The 27,238-nt window shown below is 39.7% G+C and overlaps 2 protein-coding genes and 1 long non-coding RNA gene across 3 annotated transcripts in view; all 3 read left to right on the top strand.

Annotated features, from left to right (window-relative positions):
* Nucleotides 1–37: 37 nt before the first annotated feature.
* On the top strand, nucleotides 38–20,583 carry dapk2b (death-associated protein kinase 2b). Its single transcript, XM_086073291.1, has 12 exons — nucleotides 38–310; nucleotides 660–790; nucleotides 8,573–8,794; nucleotides 10,842–10,980; nucleotides 12,363–12,492; nucleotides 12,578–12,626; nucleotides 12,707–12,733; nucleotides 12,811–12,963; nucleotides 13,178–13,223; nucleotides 17,763–17,852; nucleotides 17,948–18,028; nucleotides 19,309–20,583. The coding sequence occupies exons 2-12, from the start codon at nucleotides 711–713 to the stop codon at nucleotides 19,390–19,392; spliced, it is 1,101 nt and encodes a 366-aa protein (XP_085929417.1). The 5' UTR covers nucleotides 38–310; nucleotides 660–710; the 3' UTR covers nucleotides 19,393–20,583.
* Nucleotides 13,241–17,740, top strand: LOC147175339 (death-associated protein kinase 3-like). Its single transcript, XM_086073292.1, has one exon. The coding sequence runs from the start codon at nucleotides 15,656–15,658 to the stop codon at nucleotides 16,148–16,150; it is 495 nt and encodes a 164-aa protein (XP_085929418.1). The 5' UTR covers nucleotides 13,241–15,655; the 3' UTR covers nucleotides 16,151–17,740.
* Nucleotides 20,584–22,707: 2,124 nt separating the features above from the next.
* LOC147175335 (uncharacterized) overlaps nucleotides 22,708–27,238 on the top strand; it is a 54,441-nt gene continuing 49,910 nt past the window's right edge. Inside the window, exons 1-2 of the long non-coding RNA XR_015094578.1 lie at nucleotides 22,708–22,895; nucleotides 23,173–23,238. This is a non-coding gene — a long non-coding RNA (uncharacterized LOC147175335). The remainder of the gene's footprint in view (nucleotides 22,896–23,172; nucleotides 23,239–27,238) is intronic.

Here is a 27,238-nt window from a genome sequence, read left to right as displayed (position 1 = left end):
GATAGGGCACTTCAAATTACAGCGTGAAAGGTACGTCACAGTGTGTCAGTCTGTTCAAAAGACATGTTCATTAAAAAAAAAGAAAAGAAAGGAGGACAAAAAGTGTGGTTGTGTTGTGAGAGAGTAGTCATGTTGTGGTTATTGGTAGGACGCCTCTTCTCATGGGCCCTTTCTTAACAGGAGGCATCAGTGGGAGGGACTTGAAGTCACACAAAAGTGTGATGTTGCTGCTATGCCGTGACAACACGAGAGGCTGATTTGAGGACGCTTTCTCATTGAGGACATCAGAGCAACCTGCATCTCACATAAGGTACTGCAATACATTATTATCAGCACCAATACAAAACAATGCGCCCTATATTTACAAAGCAAATATTGTCTCGACAGGAGCAGAACTCTTTGCCTAACCTGCCCTAATTATCCCAAAAGCTCCTTTTATTTCTTTATAATCCTGCTACATTCCCAGCTTCTGAGCACTGCTACACTGACCATGCTTGGCACTGGATGCTCGTTCAGTCTTAAACGAGAGGCATTTCAGAAGTATTTATTCCAAAATGTAGTGAAAGTAGGACCGGCTCTGAGATGGAATTTTTCTCGCTGCAAGTTGGGACACGCACTGTGAGAGACCAACAGACGTCACTCCTTTTGTGTATGTGCAGGAAAGTGGATTTTGTGGCGCGCACACAGTGTGGAGAAGATCATCCATATCAATGAGGACAACACCCGGCATGGCGCTTTTCAAGCAGCAGGCTGTGGAGGACTTCTATGACATTGGGGAGGAATTGGGAAGGTGAGTGCAGTCGAGATTTTTCAATCCAGTCATTCACTTAAGGAATTAGGAGGAATGGGATTCAGCCATTTACGCACTGGTGAGCTCCTAAAGTGACACGAGGGGGGGGAAAAAAGTCTCATCCTTCACCTGCAAGCGGTAGCGTATTTAGCAGACAAGAAGACTTAAGACAATTTGTGATTGTCATAATGTCCTTATAATAGGTGAAAATATAACCAAAGTAGGTCCTGTACTGTCATTTTCACTCAGAAATGCAAACCGAAATGTAGTTAAAGTGTCTTCCATGCTACCATGCAATGGACTACTTCCTCATCCTAACGAGAAAGTTTCTCGTTAGAATGAGAAAGTTTCTCGTCCGAGTGAGAACATATTTCAGAAACTTTAATAAAGGGGAAGTCAACCCCCCAAAAATTCTTGACAATAATGTGTTGTATATAATAATGACATAATTGTTGCTCAGGTCTCAGGTAACGACCAATCACAGCTCAGCTTCAGAAAACAGCTGAGCTGTGATTGGTCGTTGCCTGCCCTGAGCAACTGTGATGTCATCTTCAGTCGACAGCAAGCGGCAAAATGGCCACCCCCTGAGATGGATAAAAACAACTGGATTTCATTTCATAACTCATATTCCGCAAATGTAATATTAATCAGAATGTCATGTTTAGATTAGTGAGGTCACATATGACATATTATTGTCAAGAAATGCTTAAGGTTGACTTTAAATGTGCGTGTTTGTGAGAGAAAGCTAATTCATGTGAGAGTTAGTGTAATTTTGTGTGTGCTTAAATGTGCGTAAGAAGGGTGTGAGTGTGTCAATGTAAGGGATTTAATGTATTAGTGTGCGTAAGCAGTGCGCCTGTAAAACGTTGGGAGTGTTGCCTGCATTTCAGTGACAGCAGGTCTTAAGGGCAAAAGCCAAACAAGTCACGATTTGATGAGCTGCGTCATGTGAACGAGCTCCACCTCAGGGTGGAGGATCCTTGTGCTGAATGAGACTTGGGCAGAACCACTAAGCTCGGACAGACTAGACTCGTGGCAAATGAGAAAGTTGGCAGCGTGCTGTCCCATGTGAGGAACCTGCGAGTCCATTTAGTACTGGCAGAAACCTTCCCTGCTGACAGACGGACCGGGAGGGAGAGGAAAAGCCTGTCGAGGTTTCATCAATAATCCGAATATTCCTTTTGACCCAATGGTTGCTGGCTATTGTCACACCCTAACATACCGGATGAACTGGAAAGAAGCTGGGAGTTGGTTCGGATTTACTAATAGAGCCGAGTGCTCAAATTCGGCCCAATGTCGGATTGCACGTACGCCACTTGATACTTCTTGTCCTGCTTTTGATGGAATTCTGAACTTTGAGCTGTTAGAGCGTCAATGGATTCAAGGTTTGAATTTCCACTGTATAGTCGTCGTTGTTTTGTATTTTTGTAGATTAGGTGGTGGTCTGCAGTTTTGTATTTCGTGATTGAGTTGTGTTAATTTTCCAAAATGTTTTTCATACTGTAATAGGTGAAGGCTTTGGTTTGCAGAGATGCTCGCATACTCAAGAGCAGCAGTCATTTTTAGCATGCTAATTGACGAACAAAATGTGTTTAGTCAAAATGCCCGGGTGTCAAACTCAGGCCCGGGTGCCACATCTAGCACCGCTACATCATTTAATATGGCTCACAAAAATAAATCTTGACTTTTATTCTAACTTTTTATATGCAGAAAACACTGCCCTGAAACAATTTGCATGTATTTTCTCACTCTCAGGGAGTTACTCTAGCAAAGTTATATGACAAAGTGACAATAACCACACACTCTGCCAAATAAGTGTGAGTTCTAATCTCTTAAAATCAACGTCACACACTGACATTTTCAGATGAGCATAGTGTGAAATTCAAACAGTTAAAAATGTATTGTATCACTGCTCACAGTTCAGTTGTAATTACAGGTAAGTTTAATACATTTGCTTTTAATCCTTAAGAACTATTTTATCCAAAGCATTTATTGAGGTATTTTTTCATTAAAAAGATGAATTGCAATACATTTACATTGAATTGTTATTTAAGTAAAGTGGGGGATTCTCATTTGGAACTTCGTGTGACTTTATGGGGGGGATGCCGACCAACCCCCACCCACTGTATACGTTAGTAGAGAATTTGACATTTAGAGCCAGCCTTTTGATTGACAAGTGGGCTCGACTCAATATTGACGTCAATCTTAACTGGCTGATTGATGACTGCTGATTTGTTATACGCAACAGGAAGTATGACAAGTAAACCCGCAGTTGCCACAGACCGTTCCACTGGAGACTTGCAATGTGAAAAGCTTTCAAATGGTGTCATGCAATGGTTTATGAAAGTTTGGCTGAAAAAAAAAAAAAGGCATGTGTCAAGTTGAACTCGTACCCGTCAAAACCAATGGGCTGTGCATTTGATTTGGTACATGGCCCTTAGGTGGGTACCCACCTGACTTCATCAATCGCAACCAATCAGCGGACGGAAAAATACTGAGGTTGGTGGTTAAAGAAACCATTGCTAATATAGTTTAAACTACACAAGCCCGCACTACTGATTCCGAAAGCCATGAGCAGATCTAATTGGCATGGCAACACATAAACACTGAATTATAATTGAACAAGAAAAATCTCACAATTCACACATTCTGAAAGCACCGCAGCCAAGAGAAACACTATGAAAAATAAAAAATAAAAATACTATTGGGAATAACAATTTCAAGGTGCAAATATTTAAATCACATTTTAAATGTAGATCAGTGCTTTTCATAGTGTTTATGACCAGATTTGGGCACAACATCCTCTGTTTTTGTCTAGTATTTTTAGCATGCTGACATGCTAACACACAGGATGCGCTTTTGTTTTCGTATATAGGAAGACTTCCTTTCCTTTCCAATGGCACATATAGCCATGTCCTCTGGTACCTACATGAATAAAAGGGGGGCAGGGGAACTTAAGGATGGGAATGGGCATTTGCATAATGTACGTTAGCCAGAAGCTAATTTAAACTCCTTTAATGCTAGCCCTTCCAGGTAACATGGATATTTGCTCAAATTGCCATCTATAGCAGTCAATGGCAGTACAACAGCATTTTGTGGCGTATATTTCATATTTTACATTATATTCTGCATTTTCTAGAGAAACAGAGCATTACTATCATTTTAAAAGTGTCTTTTATTGGATCTCATTGTTCTCCGCAGTAGTACGTAATGCTGTGGCTTCTGGCTGTACTGTATATGTGATACAAAACATTGGTTTTACTGAGAAATCATTGACGCGTTGTAAAAACAAACCTGTCACTGTATTTTATGATTTCACTCATTGCAAAGTTCCTGACCGAATGAAACAAGGTCAGTGTGTGTAAATTGCAGCCAAGAGAAATGTTTTCAGTCTTCAAGAAGTCTTTGTGAGGCCACGCTGGATATGTTGAAGTGGGGGGGACAGGAAAATGGTAAATAGGAAAGGGGATTTACACAATGCATGAGGGGGTCATCCAGAACACGTAGTCAGTTTAGGAGCCGTTCCTGCTGCACGAGGAATGTGTTTACCAACTGCAGCCGGATTGAGGGAACTCCATGTTGAACTTTTGCTCATTTCGGAGTTCAAGTCCGACTGAGGTCCTCCCATAACTATCAGCAGATTTTCACGAGGACACGCCTCCCGGAAAGCACTTAAGTGACTTCTTACTCAAGCAGAAGCATTTATGGTAGTTGCACTTTTTTCTTCTTCTTTCTTTTAAATGTGCATCTTTGACAAAAATGGTGTTTGATAAAGACACTGAAAGCAAGCAAACATATCACATAGTTTATCATGCTACATTCAATGAAAAAATAATGAAAATGTTTGTTTTTTTCACAGTAAAATAGTAAACAATAAATAGTAAATAAATACTATATATATATATATATATATATATATATATATATATATATATATATATATAGTAAATAAAATTCCTGATGGACCAAATATAAATTAAAAAACAAAAATCAAAGAACATTTGGAATATGTTGTTTTTTTCCCCCCAAATTAGAATGATCTAATAACAATAACTAATGCATTATAAATTGTAAGTGACTTCAAAAAAATAAATAAAATAAAATACATTTTTGTTGAAAAAATATCGAATTATAAAACCAAAATAACGAGTATGATTGTGACGATGATAGTACCGGTAATAATACAGAACTGCTCTCAATTAATACCAATCATGAGGAAGATATGTACTCATCATCATCTTCCTAAGCCTGCCTCCTGTTGAAGTGATGACTAAAAACTTCCATGACGGAGTCACGCACTATAAAAAATGCGGGCCCACCTTTCATCATCCACCCATATTTGACTCATCCCAGTTAGCGACTTGGATCGTTGGATTACGCATACGAGTGCGTCACATGACCTCCCTGGGTTGCTGGCCGCAGAAATGTGTCTAACGATTGGGCCGGCGCCACTTGTCCGAGCATTCTTCCGACCTTGGCTGCGGATAGTGACCTTCAGCTGTTGGATGTGGAAAACCTGTGGTGAGATGCCACTTTCTGTCCCAGCGGCCCGGCTTAAGGCTAAGGCGGCCGGCACGCTCGGCCCTTTGTGGAATACCGACTGCGGCGTCGCCGCGCTCTCCTTCCCCTCCTCTGTTACTGTACACTTTACTGTCTAACAGTAACGACTCACATTCAGGCCGCCATCAAGATAAAAGAGCATCCTCTTTTCTTTGCAGTCCTTCGACACGTGACATTTGCTTCCCCGCTCCCTTTTGCAAGGATAATTCAACAAGTACATGCATGCTCGTCGGGGTCGACTTTTCACTCGAGTCTCAGCGGCGGAAAGGTCTCATGAATCGAGCAACCAGAGGGAGTATGCCAGAATTCATGCTCTTTCATCTGTCTCCTCACACACTTAGAAGAAGAGTTGTTATCATGTACCGGATTCTACACCCTGTCCTCTTCCTCAGCTCCTCCATCCATGATTCAGATCTTATCTGCATGGAATTTGATCATATGGTTTTTTCTTTGCTGGCCTGACAGCGAACACGAGATGTGTAGAAATGGAATTAATGGGCCTCTTAGGAAAGTCAAATCTGTAAAATTTTATGCGACCTTTTTCCAAACCTTGTCAGAAGCTTCATTGGGTCAAGGCGAGATGAAAAGGTGCTTCCTTTTCAGCGATGGAAAAGACGGCACCGTTTAAAGCGAATTGCACAAAAAAAAAATGACATCATCACGTAAAAGCGAGTTAGTAAACTCCACTCCATCCCCTCGAGTTTGCCTGTTTATTTTTGGTGTAATTCCACTGTTGGCCAGTAGATGGCGGCGCACGGTTTAGTTTGACACTAAATTTGAAAGAACAGTGATAACCGGAAGTGTTTCAAGATCATTTTACTTTTTGCTGAAGATTATTTTGAATGGGAAATCCTCTTTAATCCTGCTTTTTATGCCTACAGAACGTGACGGCTGTAGGTTTATTTTATAATGTTCATCTTTGGGCATGAATACTGAGGTATATTTTGACATTGTTTTCTCAAAGAAATCGGTGGTTCGTCGGTTAAAATCTTGCTTTTGTATTGTCATGTTAAAGCATCATTCATTTTTTTATTGACTTATTTTGTGGGCTGTTGCGTGTTCCTGCATATTTATCTGTAAAAGTGAAACTGGGTTTCAAGTTATAATTTTTCCTGTCAGCTGCCAAAGAATGAGCGTCTGGATGAACTGTTCAGTGTGAATTTGCTTGCCTGCCCCCACGTGTGAGCTAACTATTACAGACAAAGGGTGTGTTTGAAATGCAGCAACGCACCGTCCCACGCATGCCAAAACCGTGAAGAAGAGGTTATGTGAGGTTAGTGTGGTTACGGACAATTAAAGCATTTGCTTTTAATTTACCATTTGCACATGCTTGTTTGGTTGATGTATACTGTATCTCTCCAACTCGGCAGACATTCTTCTTCTATATAGCAGTGAAGAGATGACAGGTGCTGAGCATGTTATTCTTAGCTCAGCAGATAACTACGATAACAGTGGACATAGGGAGCATAACCTCACACAGGCACACTGCTATCATGGACAGCCTAATCACTTAAACACAGCCAGGCCTTGTTATTTACCTCTGTTTTATGTTTCCATTAAGTTGTCTGCAGCAACGGATAAACACAATGAAATTGTTTGCATTCTTTTCATCACATTTCTGCTGCGCCATTTGTTGCTAGGCAGAATTCTTGGAGCTCAGTCGTTAGTGCCCCATAGGCAGTAGGAAAAAAAATGCCACATGATAGTCATGTCCACCACGCTTTTCATCTGGAAATTGAGAATATATTCCTGTAGTTCACATACAGTAACTATAAAAATGGAAATTGGTACGTCAATCAAGTTGGAATACTAAATTCATGTATGCCGACTTCACCAAGATGCCATTTGACATCAGACAAGAGTGGCACCATCCACATTGTCTCACCTCAAACCATTTATTTTCTATAACATGTGCTATTTAGTCATTGGTGAAAACTGAATACATGAGAGCCAGGGCCAAGAGTTGAACCCACAGATGATGGAGGCAGTCAAGTTTAGTTATTAATACAGACCGGTTGTGAAGACAAATTCCTTGTGTTTTTACTGACTTGACCAATCAATCTGATTTGTTTTTGTAACCCTAAATCACAAGAAGGCCCACATTTAATAATAGTAAATACGAGCTTAGCCAGACTTACTGCTGGTTCTACTATGTACATGACGTGTCATCTGAATGCTTCGTCTCCTGCCTATCAATGATGAACACTCCTGTCAGCTCTGCCTGTCACGAAGGGGTGTTCATGAGCCGAGTCACATTTATGATCACATCCATTGCTCCATATGAACAAAGGCGGAGAGAGACTTGCCACATGCTCTATATAAAAACAGTCATGGAATGTGAAGGACGAGTTTGATAAGAAACATAATGACCCACTAAGAGAACATCGGCACTCTGTTGTGAAATCTTTAGGATGAGAATTTTTGATACTTGGCAGGAAGTTAGCTCAAGTGGGAGGACAGCAACTTGGCCCTCACTTGGCAGCTTGAGGTGATTGTTCTCGAACGGGAAGTGATGGATCATACCGCAATATTTCACTCAGAACTTCCTTCCAAATGTTTGCCTTCACCCTCAGCTATATCCTGTTGACACTTGAGGATTGCGATATTGGGTTGAAATCTTGTTTAGTGGCGGGCTGTTTGTTTGGTACCGAGCCTTCAAGTGGGGACATACCCCACGTAATCCACCACTGTCACATCACAATTGGTAGAAACTATCAAGACGATATATAAAAACGCATACAACTGTGCTGCGTACAGCAGTTCAGAATCAGTGTTTATCTTAAAACATGGCAACAGCTTAATACATATAGATAAAAAAATATATACCGTACTCACTACAGATTCATTGTATTCATGTGTGCATATTTCTACAGACGCGTTTTGCTAATTGAAGTTAGCTGTAGTAAGTTTTGCTCTGACCAACCAATCACAGAGGACTTAAAAATGATGATGTCATCCAGAGCAGTGTGAATCTGAAACCTGATTGGTCCTATTGGCATCACTACTGATTTGGGAAGATTAGCTTGGCATAGCAACACATAAGGGCTGAAATCTGATTGGACAAAAAAAGATCACATCAACATAATGTACAAAAGAATACGAGAATAGACAATAGAAAATCAAATAATATAATTTATTGAAACTAATCTAAGGATTTAGGTTGTAAATGTAGAGCTAGACAGAGGAGAAAAGGCCAAACTTTTTTTTGTTTTTTTCCTGCAGTGGTCAGTTTGCAGTAGTCAAGCGTTGCACAGAGAAGAGCACGGGCCTGGAGTTCGCCGCCAAGTTCGTCAAGAAGCGCCAGAGTCGGGTCAGCAGACGCGGCGTGAGGCGCGAGGAGATTGCAAGGGAGGTGGACATCCTGCAGCAGCTCCAGCACACCAACGTGGTGGCCCTTCACGACGTCTATGAGAACCGCACGGACGTGGTGCTCGTCCTTGAGCTGTGAGTCCACAACACGACAGTGCAGCTCCAAATTATATGGGCTATTTCAGACTGAGACAAGAATTCACATTAACTTTATTGAAGTTTTATGGTGCATGACGACATCTTTATCAAAGTCGTTTGGGAATTGGGACAGTTGTGGTATTATTTTTGTCACTTCAAACCATTATCGGTTGTAAACTGTTGGATTTATTCCGCGACGGGCTCAAGGAAGAGATTATCGATGATGCCAAGTGATGGCGTAACTGGCTTGATGGCATTGTCAGAAAAAGTATCCAATTGGTTGTGATCCCTTTAGTCCTTTCATTTATTTCATTTTTGTAATTGATGTTTCACATGCGATTTTGGAGGGATCTGCTATTTCTATTTCTTAATAAAATCTCATTTTAATGGATCTTCTCAAATTGAATGCCCCTGAGGTCGTGTAATTCAAGTCATCATGGGATTCATTCTAGTTGTGTTTTTCCTTTTTGTGGGGAAAAAATACAATATCCTCATGCTTAACATCACAAGATGTCAGCACGTTGCGCAAAAATTCTGCAACAGTGTTTTTTGCGACACTAATTCCAAAAGACTGTCACTGACGCTGTAGTGATTCACTCGCCAGACTTGTGTGAAGACAGCGCAATGTCGTGAGACTTAGTAGGAGTATTATCACAAGCTTTGTCACTTATTGATTTTAAAAACAGTGATTAATCCCCTTTTTCACTTGTGTAGCATTTAGAATTGTTTTGAAAAAATTAAATGCATATCTTTTTAAACTTACAAGTGCATACTTATTGTCTTTATGTCTTACTAGTGGTTAACTTAATTCCACAATGTCATCTAGTAGCGCTTCTATAGTAACCCTGGTTGCAGGTGATGTAAATGGTATAAGGCTACAGAGAGAAGAGAGAGAAATTGTGTCATACGACACAATTTGGCAAGTTCATATTTTTTCAAAAATCTATACTTTCGGGCTTTAAAAAAAATTATCGATTAATCTAAAGTGTTGAAAATGGCTTGCAATCTGTGATGATGCAATATTACTGGTTGAACAAATTTTCAGTTTTGGTGGGGGAAGTTTCCTGAAAAGTGGCGATTTTGGAGGTACAAGGTGTTTGGCCTGATGCCAGCCAGCCATATTCAATTACTCTTTGAATTTTCTGTCCAGAAATGTAAGCATCATGTTCTATTTGTGATTTATTTGTTTTGGCAAAATAAACAAAGTAAGCAACGGTTTTGGAAGAGTTACGTTACGTACCCTTGACAAAAATCACCATAAAATTTGCCTGAAAGTGACCTTGCATCTTTGGTAGGCAGATGGTAGATCATTTTGAAGACAAAACTGAATTGGACCTAAGATTGAACCTTGTGGGATACCTGTGACAAAGTTTTTGTATAATGTATTTTAACACACTGATGTCGTTATATATGATCCTTTATTTTTTATTTTTATGGACAATTTAGATTCTTCAGTTAATCTAACGTAAATGTGAAGTAACGATATTGGTGGTCTTCTACAACTCACTTGTTAAAGCCAACTCAAACTGCACTTTGTCATTTTCAGTACGTTGGCCAAAAGGTTGTCAGTTTGGTCAGTGACTTTCTGTGTCCTTGTTTGTTGTTTGCTCTCATTCCTGTGCCTGAATGATTCTCACTGAATCAATAATGCTGAGTTTGAATAGAACCCTCAGTGAAGAGAGGCCCCGTCTGGCTCCCTGGGAACGCCCAAAGACCCGATTTTGAAACTAACTTTGAATGCTCAGTTTAGCAACTGAATGTCAGCCACGTTGACGTTACGAAGTGCGTCACTAACTCCGTCATGTTTTTGATGCGTCCTTGCTGGCCCGCTGCCAGCTGTTTAAGGAACGCTTTGTATGATGAGCTTTTTCATCAATTCTTTTCAATAAAATGTAGAATCCCGCTGCAAGAAGGGCAGTGTTGTTGCCAAAACAATCCCAGGCATTCTAATTGAGCGCATCCCGATCTTGAGAACACACTCTGATAATATTTGAGGGCCTGCTGCATGACTCACTGAGTGTATGTTTGTGTGTATGTGCCACAGCGTTTCTGGCGGCGAGCTGTTCGATTTCCTGGCTCGCAAGGAGTCGCTTTGTGAAGAGGAGGCCACTCAGTTTATCAAACAGATCCTGGATGGTGTCCAGTACCTCCACTCCAAGAGGATTGCTCATTTTGACCTAAAGGTACAACATATTTACGTATCTCATGCTTGTGGTTGTATTTCCACTAAAGCAGGATCTAATGTGAAATTGGTTGATGTAAGGCCTGTCATGCTATTGTGAACCACACTTCCTTCCTGTTTTCGGAGGCAGAGGTCCAGACTCTCAGATACTAACACCACAAGGTTATCACATCTGTTTCAAAGAGCAGTGTCGCCCACGCTACACGCTGACAGTCACCGTCTTGTTATTCTGCAGCCACGGACCCTCACATGTTCCACATGCTTTTATGGCTCTAATTAGTTAGCTGGTTACGAACATTCGGTGTAACAGTAAAACAGTTTGATACCTTTTGGTAGTTTTGATTAAAAATAATAATAAAAATTCTTCCCTTGTGTTCTCCTCTTCTCTGCTCGAATTTTTCTCATAATGAGTCAACTAAGTTTATCTTCCTGATTAAAATCTGAATATGCGCAATGAGAATATGGAGTAGTCCATTATATGTGAAACGACGGGGCACTCAAAATGATTAGGATTGACTGGCATATTAGAATTTAGCTGTGTTTTTAACAACATTGATTCAGACTAGAACAATAATAGTTGCTTTGAGTCAAAGAAAACTTTATTAATAACTTTTTACACAATGTTCAGGGGCCTCTTTAAATCCCGGGGTCTGCCTCTGGTAAAGCAAAACATGCAATCTTAAATGTACAATGCAAGAGTAATGCTTTTGTATTTCTTGCAAAACCAGCACTTTAATCCTTATTTGGCCGGGAATCATATTTGGTAGCTTAGAGTGTGTTAAAAATGCTCGCTGCTCACCTCCAGCATGTGATTCCGTAAACCACTCTGTAAATAAAAATAATGTTGATACAGTAATGTATAATGTTCACAGAAATAACGTGAAATTATTTCTGTACTGTAGTTAAATTAAAAAAGGGAAGATCATTATAGATGACCTCAACTAAAATACTTCATGATGTATTTATTTATTTTTTTAAATAGTCTTGATTATTCCTTACACAAAGAAAACCCCAAATTCACCAGCTCAACGCGTTTGACAGTTGGACAAGAAACGGTCCAATGATTTTTAAACTTTGAAAATAGGTTTGAATTGGTCTTCTAAAATGGATTTGAATGTGTTTTTGAACTATTGAAATTAATGTAATTTCCTATGATATTGTAATTTGTTCAGTAAAATACTGTAATCATATTTTAAATTTTAAATAGTTTTCTTTAAAGGCCTATGGCTACTAATCAGTCATCAATATGAAAGTAACCACTGGTGTATTGTTTTTCCAAATGCTTACACTGAGGCCCCTTGGAGAAGGTATTTTGTGTTATTATTATGTATGTACCAACACTTGAATGTTGCATCTTGACAAATATTTGTTGTTGTTCTTTAGCCTGAAAACATAATGCTGCTGGACAGGAATGTTCCTCTTCCACGCATCAAAGTCATCGACTTTGGATTAGCTCACATCATAGAAGACGGAGCAGATTTTAAAGACATTTTTGGAACACCCGAGTTTGTCGGTAAGTGTTTTTATTCAATGGTGGCTGCTATGAAAATAAATAGTCAGCTTATCTTTATGATGCGAGGGTGTCATTTGTTTTCCAGCTCCGGAGATAGTCAACTATGAGTCCCTTGGGTTGGAGGCAGATATGTGGTGAGTTTTGAATTCTGCTTCATGGCAGCCAGTGGATTAGCGGTTAGCATAGCGCGTGACCTTTCCTTGTCTTCTCACAGGAGCATTGGCGTCATCACTTATATACTGTAAGTTGAATAACAAACTTAAAAAGTACCACCTATGTGATGATCATGGATGTTTATCAGATGGCTTTCCGTTTCAGTTTGAGCGGCGCGTCGCCTTTCCTCGGCGAGACAAAGCAGGAAACGTTAGGGAACGTCTCAGCCATGAGCTACGAATTTGACGAGGAGTTCTTCAGCAACACGAGCGAGCTGGCCAAGAGCTTCATTAGTCAGCTGCTGGTGAAGGACACAAGGTACAACACTGGCCCGTCTCACGTATGTCACAATAGAATACTTGAGTTTTCACAACCAAGCGTCTTGTTCTTATTGCTTTGCATGTGTTTCCAATTGTATTGCGCCTCCAGGAATTGAAACGGAACATGTTTGGTTAAGCTGAGCGTGATCCTGAGGGGGTTTACATCACTTGTGCTTGAAGGTGTTTACTCAGCTGCATTTTCTTTGTTTTAGGAAACGGATGAGCATAGAAGATGCACTCAACCATCCGTGGATTAAGGTAGTGTGTGCGTGTGCTTGGTTTACGCTGCATTGTTGCACGTGTCTGTAAAAGCAGCATGGAATTTGAGTTCATCCCACAAAAGTGCATCAAAGGTGTGCGTGAACATAATGGGACCACTTTAGTAGGGTACACTTGCACAATCTAATGGGATCCAATTTGAGAGGTGTGTCATCAATTGTAATGGCAAATGAACCATGAATTAATATGAAAGACAGTTTATTGATCTATTTCAGTTGGAGTTGTTATTTTACCAAACACGCTGACTTGCAGTCTTTTCAGCAATCACTACAACAACTTGAGAAAATTCAACCAAACAAGTGTGGCGTAAACATAAGTCAGTAAATCATAAATCAGATTACAACAACAATGCAAACAAATCTATGGCTTTATCACTTCAACTTTTCACGTTTCGTGAAGCAACAATGTATATTATTATATACATATATATATATTTTTTTTTAAACCAAAATATTTGATCCATCACTTGAATTGGATCCATTACATTGTTCAGTTGCACCAATAAAGTGGCCAGTAAAATGTTCCTCCTTATTAAAAAGTTGATGCACAGAAGTACCATCACTACACCAGACCGCTTTCTGCAAAGACATTTGTTCTTCCTGTTTTCATGACGTATTTGTAAACAAATATATATATATATTGTTACGTTATTATCATTTCATGGAAACTGGTAGGAGGTGACTTGAAAAAACTCCTAATCAATATGAAAGGGCTGAAAATCTCTCTACAGCAACTGTTTGAGTTGCTTATCTGACATGTAGACTAGCTAAAATGCTTTCCTTGGGCCACAGTTTGACACCTGTGGCATACAACAATAGTCACAGGCATATATTCTTTGATATTTACCTGCACAGTAAATTTTACTCAAAGCATCTTTAGTGCGTACGAGTGAATTGACCTATCCCATGAATAAACCTATTTACAAAATTTCAGTCAGAAATTCTACGTAAATTTTGCAAGGAAAGATTTTGACAAAATTTTACTAGTAAAAACAAACAAAAAAGTAAAGTAACTCAAGGGTTGAGGAACAAACCCCCATCTTCAGGTTGGGAGACAGCCGATCTACTTCCTGAGCCATGCCGCTCCTACTGTGTGTTAGTATATCGCTCGTATCAGCTGGAATCTCTGTACCTTTTGGATATTAGCATTTTGGTCCCCTTTTGGGTATTAGCATATTAACAGCAGGAGTGGCATAGCTTAGGTGGTAGTGGCCGTCTCCCAAGTTGAAGGTTGTGAGTTTGTTACCTTGTGTACCTTTTTTGTTGTTGTAATAAACTAGTCAAATGTACTCAAGAAAATGTCCTTCTAAAATGTACTTGGAATTTCACAATACACAGTAAAAATACTTTGAGTAAAATTTACCCTGAATATTTTACTCTCCAAGTGTTAATTTTACTGTTTAGTGTGTGATCAAATTGACTCTTTTTAGGGTAAAATGTATTCTACAAAATTTACTGTGTGGACCTTCTTGTTCTTCGGACTTATCCGACTTAACCAAATTGGGAAAAGCAATGAAAAAGATAGGCAATAAATAATAAAAAAATATCATAGTAGGTAAACCACTTTATAGCGGGGGAACACTACACAGACAATACTTTGGCTCACAAAAACGTATAAAAACATTCTATTTTAAATATAGCCATGGTCACAAAAACATATTTATGTTTTTCTAATGTTTTTTATGCTAGAGCATGCAGAAGGCTTTGATGCAGCCTCTGACCTGAAAAGGTCGCTTAAAGCAATGGTAGTTATTACAAAAACGGCCAGCAGGTGGCAGCAGAGTATAAGAGCTCAACCAGGGCCATGTTGCAACAAGCTCTTTTTGTCAGTGTTTTCAACAGGTTTGTGAATAATGATGACATTTAGCTGCAGTATATTCTAATGCTAATTGGTGCAAGATAGAAATATACTTTTTTTCCTGATGAAAGAAGAGACTCTAATCTTTCTTTTGGTAGGTTCCATGTTTTATAGCAATAGAACACAATATTCTGCGGGCCTTGCAAAATCAGTCAAAATCCAGTAAAACAGCCGGGAGCGAAGGTGGTTGCTTTAGTGAAAATGGCTGGGAGTGAATGAGTTAACGAGTTTCCATACTTTTTGCAAATGTGCATGCTTTGCTGCTTTTTGTTGTGCAAAATGTGTGTAACACAACTCAACGGACGCACATACCTGCCATGGCTTCTGCTGTAGTGTCACACACTAATCCTACAGAACCACATCTACCGGGATTCGCCACTACGTGTGCTGTGGACCTCCAACCGTAAGCCAACCTCTGACTCAGTGTTCCTCCACCCTTGTGTCTGAAGTCCTTCGGGCGCATTCCAGAGAGCGCCGCCCCGGACGACGAGCAGAAAGCCGAGCAGGTGAAGACCAAGCGTCTGAAGGAATACACCATCCAGTCCCATTCCAGCATGACCCCGAACAACACTTACGCCAGCTTTGAACGATTCGCCCGCATTGTGGAGGACATCGGTTTGATGGAGAGCGAAGTGGCGCAGGTGGCGGGGGCCCATCACACCTTGCAAGGTGACCTGGAGGCATTGCTGGCCATTTACAACGACAAAGAAGCCCGGTACAAAGAGGAGAGCGAAAGCGCCATGAAGCGACTCTCCCGAGTCTGCTATGAGTATCGCAAAATGGAGGCCACCAGGAGGCTGCTGCGGGGCGAGCTGACGGGCGTGGGGAGCACCTTGGAGAGCATCGGCGGGAAGTACCAGCAGAGGCAGGCTCAGCTGGACGCGCTGAGGCAGGAGCTGAACTCGGAGCTGCAGTGGTTGCAGGAGGCGGTGAGCACTCTGGATCCGCAGGGAGCGCTCGGCAGCAGTCTGGACAAAGTGCTGAAGGAGCTTCTGCATCAGGGGGAGCTTCGTCCCGACGCCCAAAAAACCCTCACAGAGTCGAAATAATAAGAGGAGAGACTTTTATGATGACATTTAACAGGATTTTGGAAACTTTGACACATTGGTCATGTAAAGAAAGTGTTGCTTAATGAATCGTTCCACTTTAAAATGTACCGACGCCGTCCTTTAAGATAAGTATTGAATTGTATTTTATTGGAGGATTGAATGAAGGAAGAGTTTTGTTGACAACCCAGACAAATTTGAAAAATATTAATAAATCGACTTCGGAATCATGAAAAATCTAATTCAATAGATCAGAATCAGATTTATTGGCTAAGTACTGTATGTAAAAAAACACACAAGGAATTTGTCGTCAGTCAAAACATGTCTGATAAAACATGAAAAAATAACAATAACCAACAGAGGGCGGCAAACGGGAAGCCTGGTGGTTCGCTAGTTCGCGCCTCAAGTTTCTTAGTTTGGAAAGGGATGAGACATGAAAAAAAACAAGAGCCAGATCACAGTTATAGACCAGAGGTAAAAAAAAAAAACACATTTGCACATCGCAACACAACGATGACAACGAGAGGCGCTCGCTACCAATTAGCTTGCGAGCTAACAGGCTTGGGCCTGGTGATAACTACTGTAATTAACTAGCAGGTGCGCTAGATGCAAACAAAGGCGCTCAAGTTCTTATATAGTTGGGAGGAGGAGTCATGCCGGATGCCCAAGTGAGACACTAGCCGCTATTTTAGCCACGCCCCCCCCAAATCTGGTCAGTTTTTGTGTTTTAGCATTTCACTTGGTTCATGCAAAATGCGAGCCAGTAAAAAGAATACAAAAGCATGACTATGTCGATGTGGTTGAGGTCAGGATTTCAGTCAAGCCCCAGACTTATGCAAGCTTGTCTTGATGGAGTCTTATGGGGAATATAAACAGGGCTTTCTCGCATAAACGTGTCCAAAGATTTTTTTAATTTTTTCTCGATGGGTAGGTTGTTGTTTTTTGGAGCTGTGAGAAATGTATTATAAGCAAACAAGATTAATATTTGGTTGACTTTGATGGCTTTTAATTTTGGCAAGTGAAGACAGTGACTGTTGTGTTATCAATTATTTATGGCTTCACGGCTTCACTGTTGCTGAATATCGTAAAGCAAATCTTTCCAATGGAATGCCTTCGAATTACACATTTCATTTATTTTCATTCCATTTTATGATTTAGTACTGTATGTTTTTTTAACTTGGCAAGCAAGCTTAAGTGCCCTTAGCCTCGATTTGTTATTTTTTCCTTATTTTGAAAGAGCACTTTTTACTGAAAATATTATTTATTTATTTATTTTGCACATTATTTCTTGGCTATATTTTGGAAAACTCCAAAAGTATAAAAAATGGATGTATCAGATCTTATGTGCAATGCTTGTAAAATGCTTCTCTTACAAGTCTTTACAGAGAGAGACAAATGTGCACTTTTTGACTTATTTGTTAAAACATACACTGTTTTTAAATTTGAGAAAATTAAATATTTTTAAAAATCACAATGTGTTCATTGCATGTTGTTTGTCCAAATTAATCTGAGGTTCCAATGTAGGACAGCTACTATTAATCAGATTTTAAAATATGTGCTGTGAACATTTTTATGTATTTATTTATTGTTATGTTGTCATTACTTTCCTCCACAGCCTCACAATACCAGACAAGCTATGGTCAAGAGGTTGTCAGTGGTCAACTTGGAGAACTTCAAGAGGCAGTACGCCAGGCGCAGGTGGAAGGTAAAGCTTGGAATTGCATCCATTTTTTTTTATTATATAACATTAAATCGTTAATTGTTTTATTTTATTTTTATATATATATATTTTATATACAGCTCTCATTCAGAATCGTGGCACTGTGCAACCACTTAACACGGATCATGAAGAAGGGCCCCAAAGTGCCGGTGCAGGACGGGGTAAGTATCATTTACATGGCAACCAAATTATTACCAGAGAGGAAAATGTCAACATTAGTCCCTCACTTCTTTTGACTAATTAATCAATTTTCTCCAAATATTAGATACAATTTAAAATCAGTAGGTAGGTATATTTAATTGAATCAGGATGTACCCCCTAAAGTTTGAAGACTATTTCTTAAAATTTGGCTCCCACGGGGGAAAAAAAGAGAATGACCTGCAGCAAAGGGCATCAGAATCGAACCGGCGTCTCCTGCTTTGAGGACTTTCTCATTGCTCAATATTTAATCAAATCCTGATGGATTTTTTCAACATTTACCATTGTTGACCCTGACCGATTTCCCAGGTTATCTCAAAGGATGAATCACTCTGCATACCACTGGATAATCGGTAATATTTTATTAGCGCACCAGCCATGGGACATTGTGATTTCCCGGGACGGCTATAGAAGTGATCGTTTAAAGACTTTTAAAGATTTTTTGAAATAATGTGTTGCATATTGATGTTGATCTGTTCTAACAGGATCACCGTCTTCTCATAGATTTGAGCAAAAATGCTATTACAGACGTGTGTGTGTATAAATAACTGTTACTCCGTAGCGTTATTTGCAATCCAAAAAGTATCTCTGTTTCAAAAAGATTCGTTTCAGAGTAGGGGTGTCAGGCGATTACATTTTTTTAATTGTAATTAATCGCATGACTTCAATAGTTAACTCACAATTAATTGCAAATTTTATATCTGTTCTAAATGTACAATAAAAAAATTTAAGTTTCTTTCATAATAATTCATAAAATTGAGTGTGATATTGATTTGTGTTGAGGTATTTTTTCTGCCACTAGATGGCATAAGTGCATTTTTTTAGACATCGGTGACAGCTAAGTGCATTTTTCTTTTGATTTTAAGAGCTATCTCATCTTTAACATGAAGTAACTTGTAAAACTGCACAAAAATACAACTTGACCCTCAGGACGGGGCGGTCATTAATCGCACGTTAAATCAACGAGTGGCGTTAAAGGAACTTTAAATTAACTAAAAATGAACGCACTCATTTTGACAGCCCTATTTCAGAAACATCCGACAATTGAGAAATTGCTAACTTCGATCAGAAGATTTTTTTTTTATGTGTATGTGTGTATCCCGTTTGATTGTTGGATATGAAAAAAATGTATCTATAGATTGCTTACAATGAACATCAATCGTTTCAAAATCAATATGTTTGTTGCATTAAAACAATTTGTTATTGGTGCACACGTGTTTACGGGACCATTTGTTTCCGTCAGAGGGATTGCGAAAGCGACCAGGAAGAAGGAATAGAAATCCTGAAGAGGCGGCCCAGGACCAGAAAGAGAAGCAGCACTTCCTGAAAGAAGAATCTTTAAACATGTCTGTCCTCAACGTTCCTGTTGTGAGACACGCACACGCACACACACACACACACTGCAGCTGTTACTCTTCATCAAGAACCAGCCTTTCTATTTGAACGGCTGCTCCTGAATGCTTCTTTCGTCTCTGCGACCGAGCTCCGCCACGCAATCTGCTGGCATGTTATATAACCTTTTCAAATGACAAGCCACTTTTTTTCTTTTTTTTGCTATAATAGGATTCTTGTTGATAGGAACCGACGAGACAGAGTTGCTTCTCGTCAACGTCAAAGAGGTTCCGCTAATAACATGCAGTCTTAACAATCCTTCAGCTGCTGAGTGTTGGCGAGGATTCTCCTGTTTTTATTGAGCGGGCTGCGGAGATCGGTCCGAAATGTGGATCCGTTAACCTTTTATTGGGCAAGGAGCCATATTTGCGAACGTAAATATGGGTTCAGAATGGACCTTGAGCGCCTCTTTATGAGGCAATTAAATAATTTAGTTTCTTCACATGTAGGAAGAAAATGATAGTTTAAAAAAAATAATTAAATATGTCTGGTTAGAATTATATAATATATAGGGATGGTTGAGTATCGGGCTGATATTGCCCTAGCATGGTATTCATGGATACCAGCTAAATAAATGAAAAATCTGACATTGAGTAAGTCCTCCTCGGCAGTAGTTGGCGCTATACTGCGGTAGAATGACACAGTGACAAATCATCTGTGTCAGAAAGATCTTTGTTCACAATTTCTTATCATTGTGTTTAATGGAATTTTATATATCAAAAGGGGTGAGTACTCAAAGAGTGAATACGGTCTGAAAAAGGTGGTATTGAACATCCCTCAATATAATATAACAAATATATTTTACAGTATTGTTTAGTACATTTTTTTGTGTTGTGTTAAACATCAAAGTATGTCAGTAAGCAATGGTGATGATAATTGATTGGTCGCTTAATTTGCTCATGACAATCGTGCGATATAAAGTATTATAATATAAAGTCTATACATATGTAATATACTTTTTACAATGCAAGCTCTTAACGCAATTATTTGTTCATGATGTATTGAGTGTAAATACGAATATCAAACGTCTTACCTGTTTTAAACGCAAACGTTCCTTTTTGCTCCGTTTACATGTACGTGCCGTCTGTTGAAATAATGTTGAATAAACTCCTCGAAATTGCTGTAAGCGCTTGTGATTTCATTTCATGAGTGTGCCACATTTGTCACAGATTTGCTTCATTTGCGCCAAGGCAGTCGCTTGCTCTCACAAGAGTCGCGTTGTTTGGGTGCGTTCACTCTGAAAGAGATTGCAGCGATCATTGGCGCTGACCCGAATGAATGTCTGGCAGCGGCAACAAAGTAGGCCACTGCCACAAGCACGCCGAGACCGAACAGGCAGGCGGCATCAACGAGTTGCTTGGGCCAAAAAAATCCTGGTCACATTTGTACGAGAAACAACGTCAAGTTCAAACATGCAGTACTTCCGCTTGACATTTTACCACTAAGGAATCACCCAGGATGTAATTTTAATGTCTTTTATACAAACAGTAGAGTCTCTTCTCACCGTCTGTCCATCTATCAAGTGTGAAATGAAACAACGTCAATCTTAAATTAACTAATGATTATCAGCTTTGACCTCTGCTCTCTTTATCATAATTTCTGCTCTTTGTATGGTAACTTTTAATCATAGCATAACTTTAAAGCAGTGGCCTTTTAATAGTTAGATTGATAAATGTGATTCACTCGAGGGAGTAGGCAGACCCGTTCGGGAAAGGTGGGGCTTGTTGTACAATACTTCCAGCTGATTGGACGATGCCGCATTTTTGACATTTTGTTTTGACCAATCAAGGCAACGGATGAAAATCTCATCTTCCGTCTCATTTTAGGGAGGAGGGGGGTTCAAATTTAACAAGGAAACGGTGAGTAGTTCTGCAAGAACATAATTAATTTCAGCATCCGTACGTCTGTTAGGTTTGTTCCCCACCCCCGCCATCGCCGCTTATTGGTTTTGTCCTGCCTAAACAACGCCTGATTGGTCGATCGGCTGCAAACGTATGAGCGGGGAGCGGTACAAGATGTATTCTCCGGAGTTTGTTTGTACCGTCTTTAAAATGGACAGATTTTGTCAGGCATCTTTGCAAGATATGTTCTAGAATGTAAAGTTGTGTTGAATTGTGTTAATGAAAGCATTATTAAATAAATAAATCCTCCGGAGTTTGCGAACTCACAAACACCGCGAGAATTCATCTTGCTGGTAAGGTTACTCAATTATCAGCACCCCAAAAATTCTTAAGATCTTTTCACACTGCACTTAGCACAGCATAGTGCTATGTCAACTAACCCATTCATTGTTTATGTGCTGCCATAGCACAACAGCGCAGCTCGGTCTGGTTCCATATGAGGTGGGTGCTCCGCATGAGGTAATCGCAGTGAAAACAAAGTGCAGTGTGTGTAAGCGCCTTTAATCTTTGATTTGTGTTTTGGTTGGCTTAGCACAAGTGTAGCTACTGCTACTTACCTCTAGTCCAGGGGTACTCAAGTTGAGTTCTCGAGAGCCCCTATCCAGCCTGTTTTCCATGTTTCCCTCCTGCAGCACAGCTGAATCTAATGATCAGCTAATCAGCCAGCTTTGCTGGTGTGTTAGTGGAGAGAATCATGGAAAACAGGCTGGATAGGGGCTCTTGAGGACCCAACTTGAGCACCCCTGCTTGTTCAACTGTTTAAACTGGTGTCTACAAATGCTGTCTACATGTCCTGGTCATTACTTAGACATTTTAGTGCATGTTTGTTTAAAGCTTAAATTTGGTGCAAAAAACGTGTTTTTTGGCGCCATCTTCAGGTAACACACTGGGATAAACTCAATTTGGCTGTTTGTTCTCTCATTACACGAGACGATACATACTACGTCACTTGCTCCGCATGACGTAATCGCCCCCGCCACCCACGGCTCATTGTCGTACACGCCTCCTTAAACGGCTTCTTCCTGAGTTGCTGTTGTCAATCACAGCCAGACCACGCCCAACCCTCTCCCCATTCGCAACCCAACTGTCCTCCCCGATTTCCAATTTTTGTGATGGGTGGAGCAAGAGTCTCACTTCCTGTTATCCTTTAAGCAAATCCTCCTGTAGTTTTTGATTTCTCTTAGTTTAATTTATGTCAAAATGGAAATGCCTTTGTTGCCTTTGTATTTGAGTAACGTTACTTTTTTTTTCTAGTTTGAAGACTGGTAATTAAAAATAAAAAAAAAGTTAAGAGTGAGGGTGGGGGAGAAGCAAACAAACTGTCACGAACCAGGAAGTGGGGAAGTTGATAAAGGAGGCACGCGTTAATTAGGAAGGGTGTGGGGGAGAAATAGGCGGCAAGCCTATATGAAATTAAATTAAATTAAATGGAATATGTATTATACAGAAACATTTGTCACAATTAAAGGACAAGAAAATCGCTGTGAGCGTAACATCCGTCGTAGACTTTACATGCGTGGAACTCCTTCAGCATAAAGTAAGTACAGCTGTTTAGCTAGCTGTCAAGAGCTAAAGTATTAAGTTACCTGGTTCACTTTTCGTATTCTAACGATTTAACAATAACAACATTGTTTTTTTAAGGATGTTGTTAAACTTACATTACTTATTTGGCTGTGGTGTGAGCTCAGCTAGCTAGCATGCACAAATTTATCTCTGCCAATGCCAGTGTTTCTAAAAATGGCTAACATGCTTTTTTTTTTTTCCTTTTCTGTATGAACCTCATCCACATTTGGGAACTCCTTTAAACCACCAAGTTTTAAAACGTGCCTGATTACTTTGCTTGGAGAAAAAATACATATTGACAATTTACAACAACACGGGTAAGTTGACATTTTTATTTCTGACATTTTTTATTTAAACTAATTTAAATAATTATTGAAATATGTTGTTGAAGATTCTTACTGTTGTGACTTTGACAAAAACTATTCTTTCAGTATATTTCCTCAATGAATAATTTTCCCTCTTTTTTTTTTTTTTTTTTTTTTTTACTATTTTACCTGAGGTCAGTCACATGGTGACAAAATGGTAAAAATGTGGTAAGCATGCTATGCAGTCGACAAAGAGTTTTCAGGTGCCCAAACTACGGCCCCTATTTGCGGTCTGACTTACATTTTCTAGCGGCCCTCAGTATATATAAAAACAAAAAAACAAAACTTTTCAGGTGTTGAAGATGTGGGGGATTGTAAAAAACAAACAAAAAACATAGTCATTCCCCATCAGTGTGACGCACCTGACAACTACTAATACTTATGCTAATAATAATAATAATAATAATAATAAAAATAGTGATACTACTCTAAACTACGGCCGGGAGGCCAATTGTTGTCAGGCGTTCATTTTCTAGTGGCCCTAACTTATATGTAGAAGATGTGGGAGGTTGTAAAACTAAAATAATGTAAAATACTAATAAATTCGATTTAGAGTTTATATGCAAAGAAACTTTTTACAACTTAACCATAAACTGTTGTGTTTGTAATGACTCAGGAATGATGATATCCCCATTTCAGGAGCAAACATTTTTTTCCTCCACTTTCTGCGTCAAGGATGAATGAAGATCCTCAAGTAAACACTGCTTTACAAATTGTCCTCTTATTACAGATGACTCTTGCTTTGGTTCTCAATGTGGAGATCTGCTCACGACATGGGCCGATTTATTTTACCTTGTTACGGGGCCATGGGCCACACCAAAATCCCAAACTATTTGCATTTTCATGTTCAATAGGTTTTAGAAATAAGAAAGAAAAAAAAACACACACAAAAATACTAATTTTGGACACAACCTGCTCTAAATGGTCCATAGGTGTAAACATGTCTGTTAATGGTTGTTTTGCCATTTGTTGCCCTGCAATGTGGTGGAAAGTCGCTGCTTTTTCAATAAAAAGTTATTGCGGCTGTAATTCACGAGCTCTCACTGCCGACTTACAGCCCCTCATGGCCTTGTTAACAAAGTGCGCTATGCAGTGACGGCCGTGCTCTTACTGGCATGTAGCTGAGATAAGAGAAAGCATTTGGCTGCGTGCGTTCAGTCTATGTATTCGGAATATCTCCAGGCCGGCGACTGTAAATATTTAAGCCGTGCCTCACTGATATACGAGACGACGGCTTTGTAAGCGTGATCATTGCTCGAGAGTGATGCGACAGCCTCGCAGCTGGCATGCTGGGATCAATTCTCTGGTTTCCCCCCCCCCCCCCCCCAAGAGCTTTTCGGGATCAATTCTCTGGTTTCCCCCCCCCCCCCCCCCCCAAGAGCTTTTCGGGATGAGGGGATACCAGAGGTTTTATGATGGGATGATCAACTGGGTGGTGCGTTCACACAGACAAAAAAAAAGACGTATGAAACATCTTTATGTGTCACTGCTTTGTCTAATAATATTAATCTGTGTGTGTGTGTGTGTGTGTGTGTGTGTGTGTGTGTGTGTGTGTGTGTGTGTGTGTGTGTGTGTGTGTGTGTGTGTGTGTGTGTGTGTGTGTGTGTGTGTGTGTGTGTGTGTGTGTGTGTGTGTGTGTGTGTGTGTGTGTGTGTGTGTGTGTGTGTGTGTGTGTGTGGTGAATTTGTTTAATTTAAACTGTATTTATTTGAGCTAAACCCTTTGAATTTTTAGTTGTAGGCAAAATGATTGTTACACACACAAGGGCTTAACTCTTTATTTAATTGTGATTAATTCAATATTAGCACCACACTTGTCTACATTGGCATCGTTGTTCATATACTGAGAGTCAATACTGTGCAAAGTGTGCATACTTATACTGTGTTGTGTTTCCACTACTGCATTGCATTCATTGCTTGAGGACACACATTTGTTGCCATTTGACAATAGCGGCACCTAGTGGTCATTCTGCAATACTACATCAGAATAATCTAAAATATTTTCATTTAATTTGGTTTATTGAATATATAAACGCAATATGAAATAACAATGAAGGAGAGAAAATAAAAGTTAAAGAAAGAAAATAATCATTGGTAAAGTCATAATTTACATGTTTGAAGGGAGTGGGGAGTAGTACAAGAACGTATCTAGTTCTACCCCCTATCATGATAATGTATTAGTGAGTTATTATATTTAATAATGTGTCAAATGTAACAAATGAGGAAAAAATGAATAATGAAAAATAAACAAAACTTGCTTTTCTTAAACGCACAAATAATATTAGTGTACATTTTCATACAGACATCTGGACTGTGAGGCAAACGAGCTCACCACTGTTATATTCTGCGGGCCACAAATTTACCAACTTTTAAAGAAACAAATCTATTGTAGAGAAGTGCGTTATTCATCTTGTAAAGGAAATTAAATTATCACCGCAATATTCACACATAAGCAGTATTATTTACAAAGTTAAATTTTCCATTAAGAATTTCTGGATTTTTTTTATTTTTTAGAACTACCAGATATTATATATATCTGCCCTCTTCACAATTCTACATCAGCCACCCACACTCTTTGTCACAAAATGGAGGCTGCCGCTGACTACAGTTTATTTTCATGTCCTGAAGCAGGTAATGGCCAGGTGTCTCAATACTTTTGCCCATATGGAGCATATTCTTACAGCACATACAATGGATTATCCATAATTATCTCTTTCGTCCTGTGCTGTCTCCTAAATAGACTCGTATGTCACATGAACGCATCATGTATGCTTGTCTCACCTATCGGGTAACCTCTTATGTATTCCATCCAACAAGGGATGTCAACATTTCACCCCCCCCCCGTTGCGCGTCTTATTGTGTCTGAGCGCCTCGTCAGAGGATGTGACAGCAGAGGCCGCGCGCCGCTCTCCAGACCTGTGGCGCCATTAATCCATTAATCGTGTATAGCAGCCTCTCACTTTATCTGTGTGATCATTAGGCATACTTTAGCATGATCATCACTCTGTAGAAATGAGCTCCTGGAGGTCGCTTCCATTATTCATACCTACACGCGAGCGCCCTATTTTTGGTAATGAGCTTTAATGAAGTCAGACCGTTTTTAGGTGCCGTGCTCTTAATATGTCAATGTGGTCTCATCGACCTTACTTTTTTCTTTCTTTCTTTTTTTTATTTTATCTTTCAGTTATCTGATTAGTTACCTGTGTGATTCAAACTATGTATAAGTGATGTGATTCATGAAGATGGACAACTGGCAATTAATGTCTTTTGGTTGACGTGTTGTGTTAAAACAACATTGGGTCCAACGAGGCTTCAAAAGGGCTAATAACTAATCTTGCAGACAGCTTTTGCCCAAGGCCTGTACTTCTAATATCATTCCTGATTAATATGGAAGGTGCGTACTTGCATGTTCCATTTTCAGGCAGCGATTTACATTTATCAATTTTTAAAAACGCCTGCTCATCAAGACAGATTTGGGCATAGCGTAAAAGCTTTTTCAGATCTCTCGTGTGCATCCAGTCCATCTCTGGGCTGGCGACTGTACATATTTGAGCCATGACCCACCTCGTCGGCTCCTTTTGTAGCATTGTGACGGCCCCGGAGTGAAATGACTTGCCTTCCAGTCAAGCATGATACTGTGGTCTGATGCAGCTCATGTAACAGGATCTATGCCGTACTAGCCGCCAGGGTCATTACATCACAGGCCCGCTCAAGCTGCTCACTAGTTGCTTGCGGATGAGGTTGTGGTAAATGTTTTTGTCTATCTATCTGTCTGTCTGTCTGTCCTAGTCTTGTATAGTCTAGTCTACTCTAGTCCAGTCTTGTCTGTCTGTCCTAGTCTTGTCTGGTCTAGTCTATCTGTCTATCTGCTATCTGTCTAGTCTATCTATATATCTGTCTAGTCTAGTCTGTCCTAGTCTAGTCTAGTCTTGTCTGTCCTAGTCTAGTCCTAG

This window comes from Leptonotus elevatus, chromosome 4, assembly GCF_054856555.1.
Source record: "Leptonotus elevatus isolate MCC_2025b chromosome 4, RoL_Lele_1.0, whole genome shotgun sequence".
NCBI classification, from domain to species: domain Eukaryota; kingdom Metazoa; phylum Chordata; class Actinopteri; order Syngnathiformes; family Syngnathidae; genus Leptonotus; species Leptonotus elevatus.
Note: the sequence above shows the minus strand (reverse complement) of the source record. Positions and strands in the feature narration are given on the sequence as shown.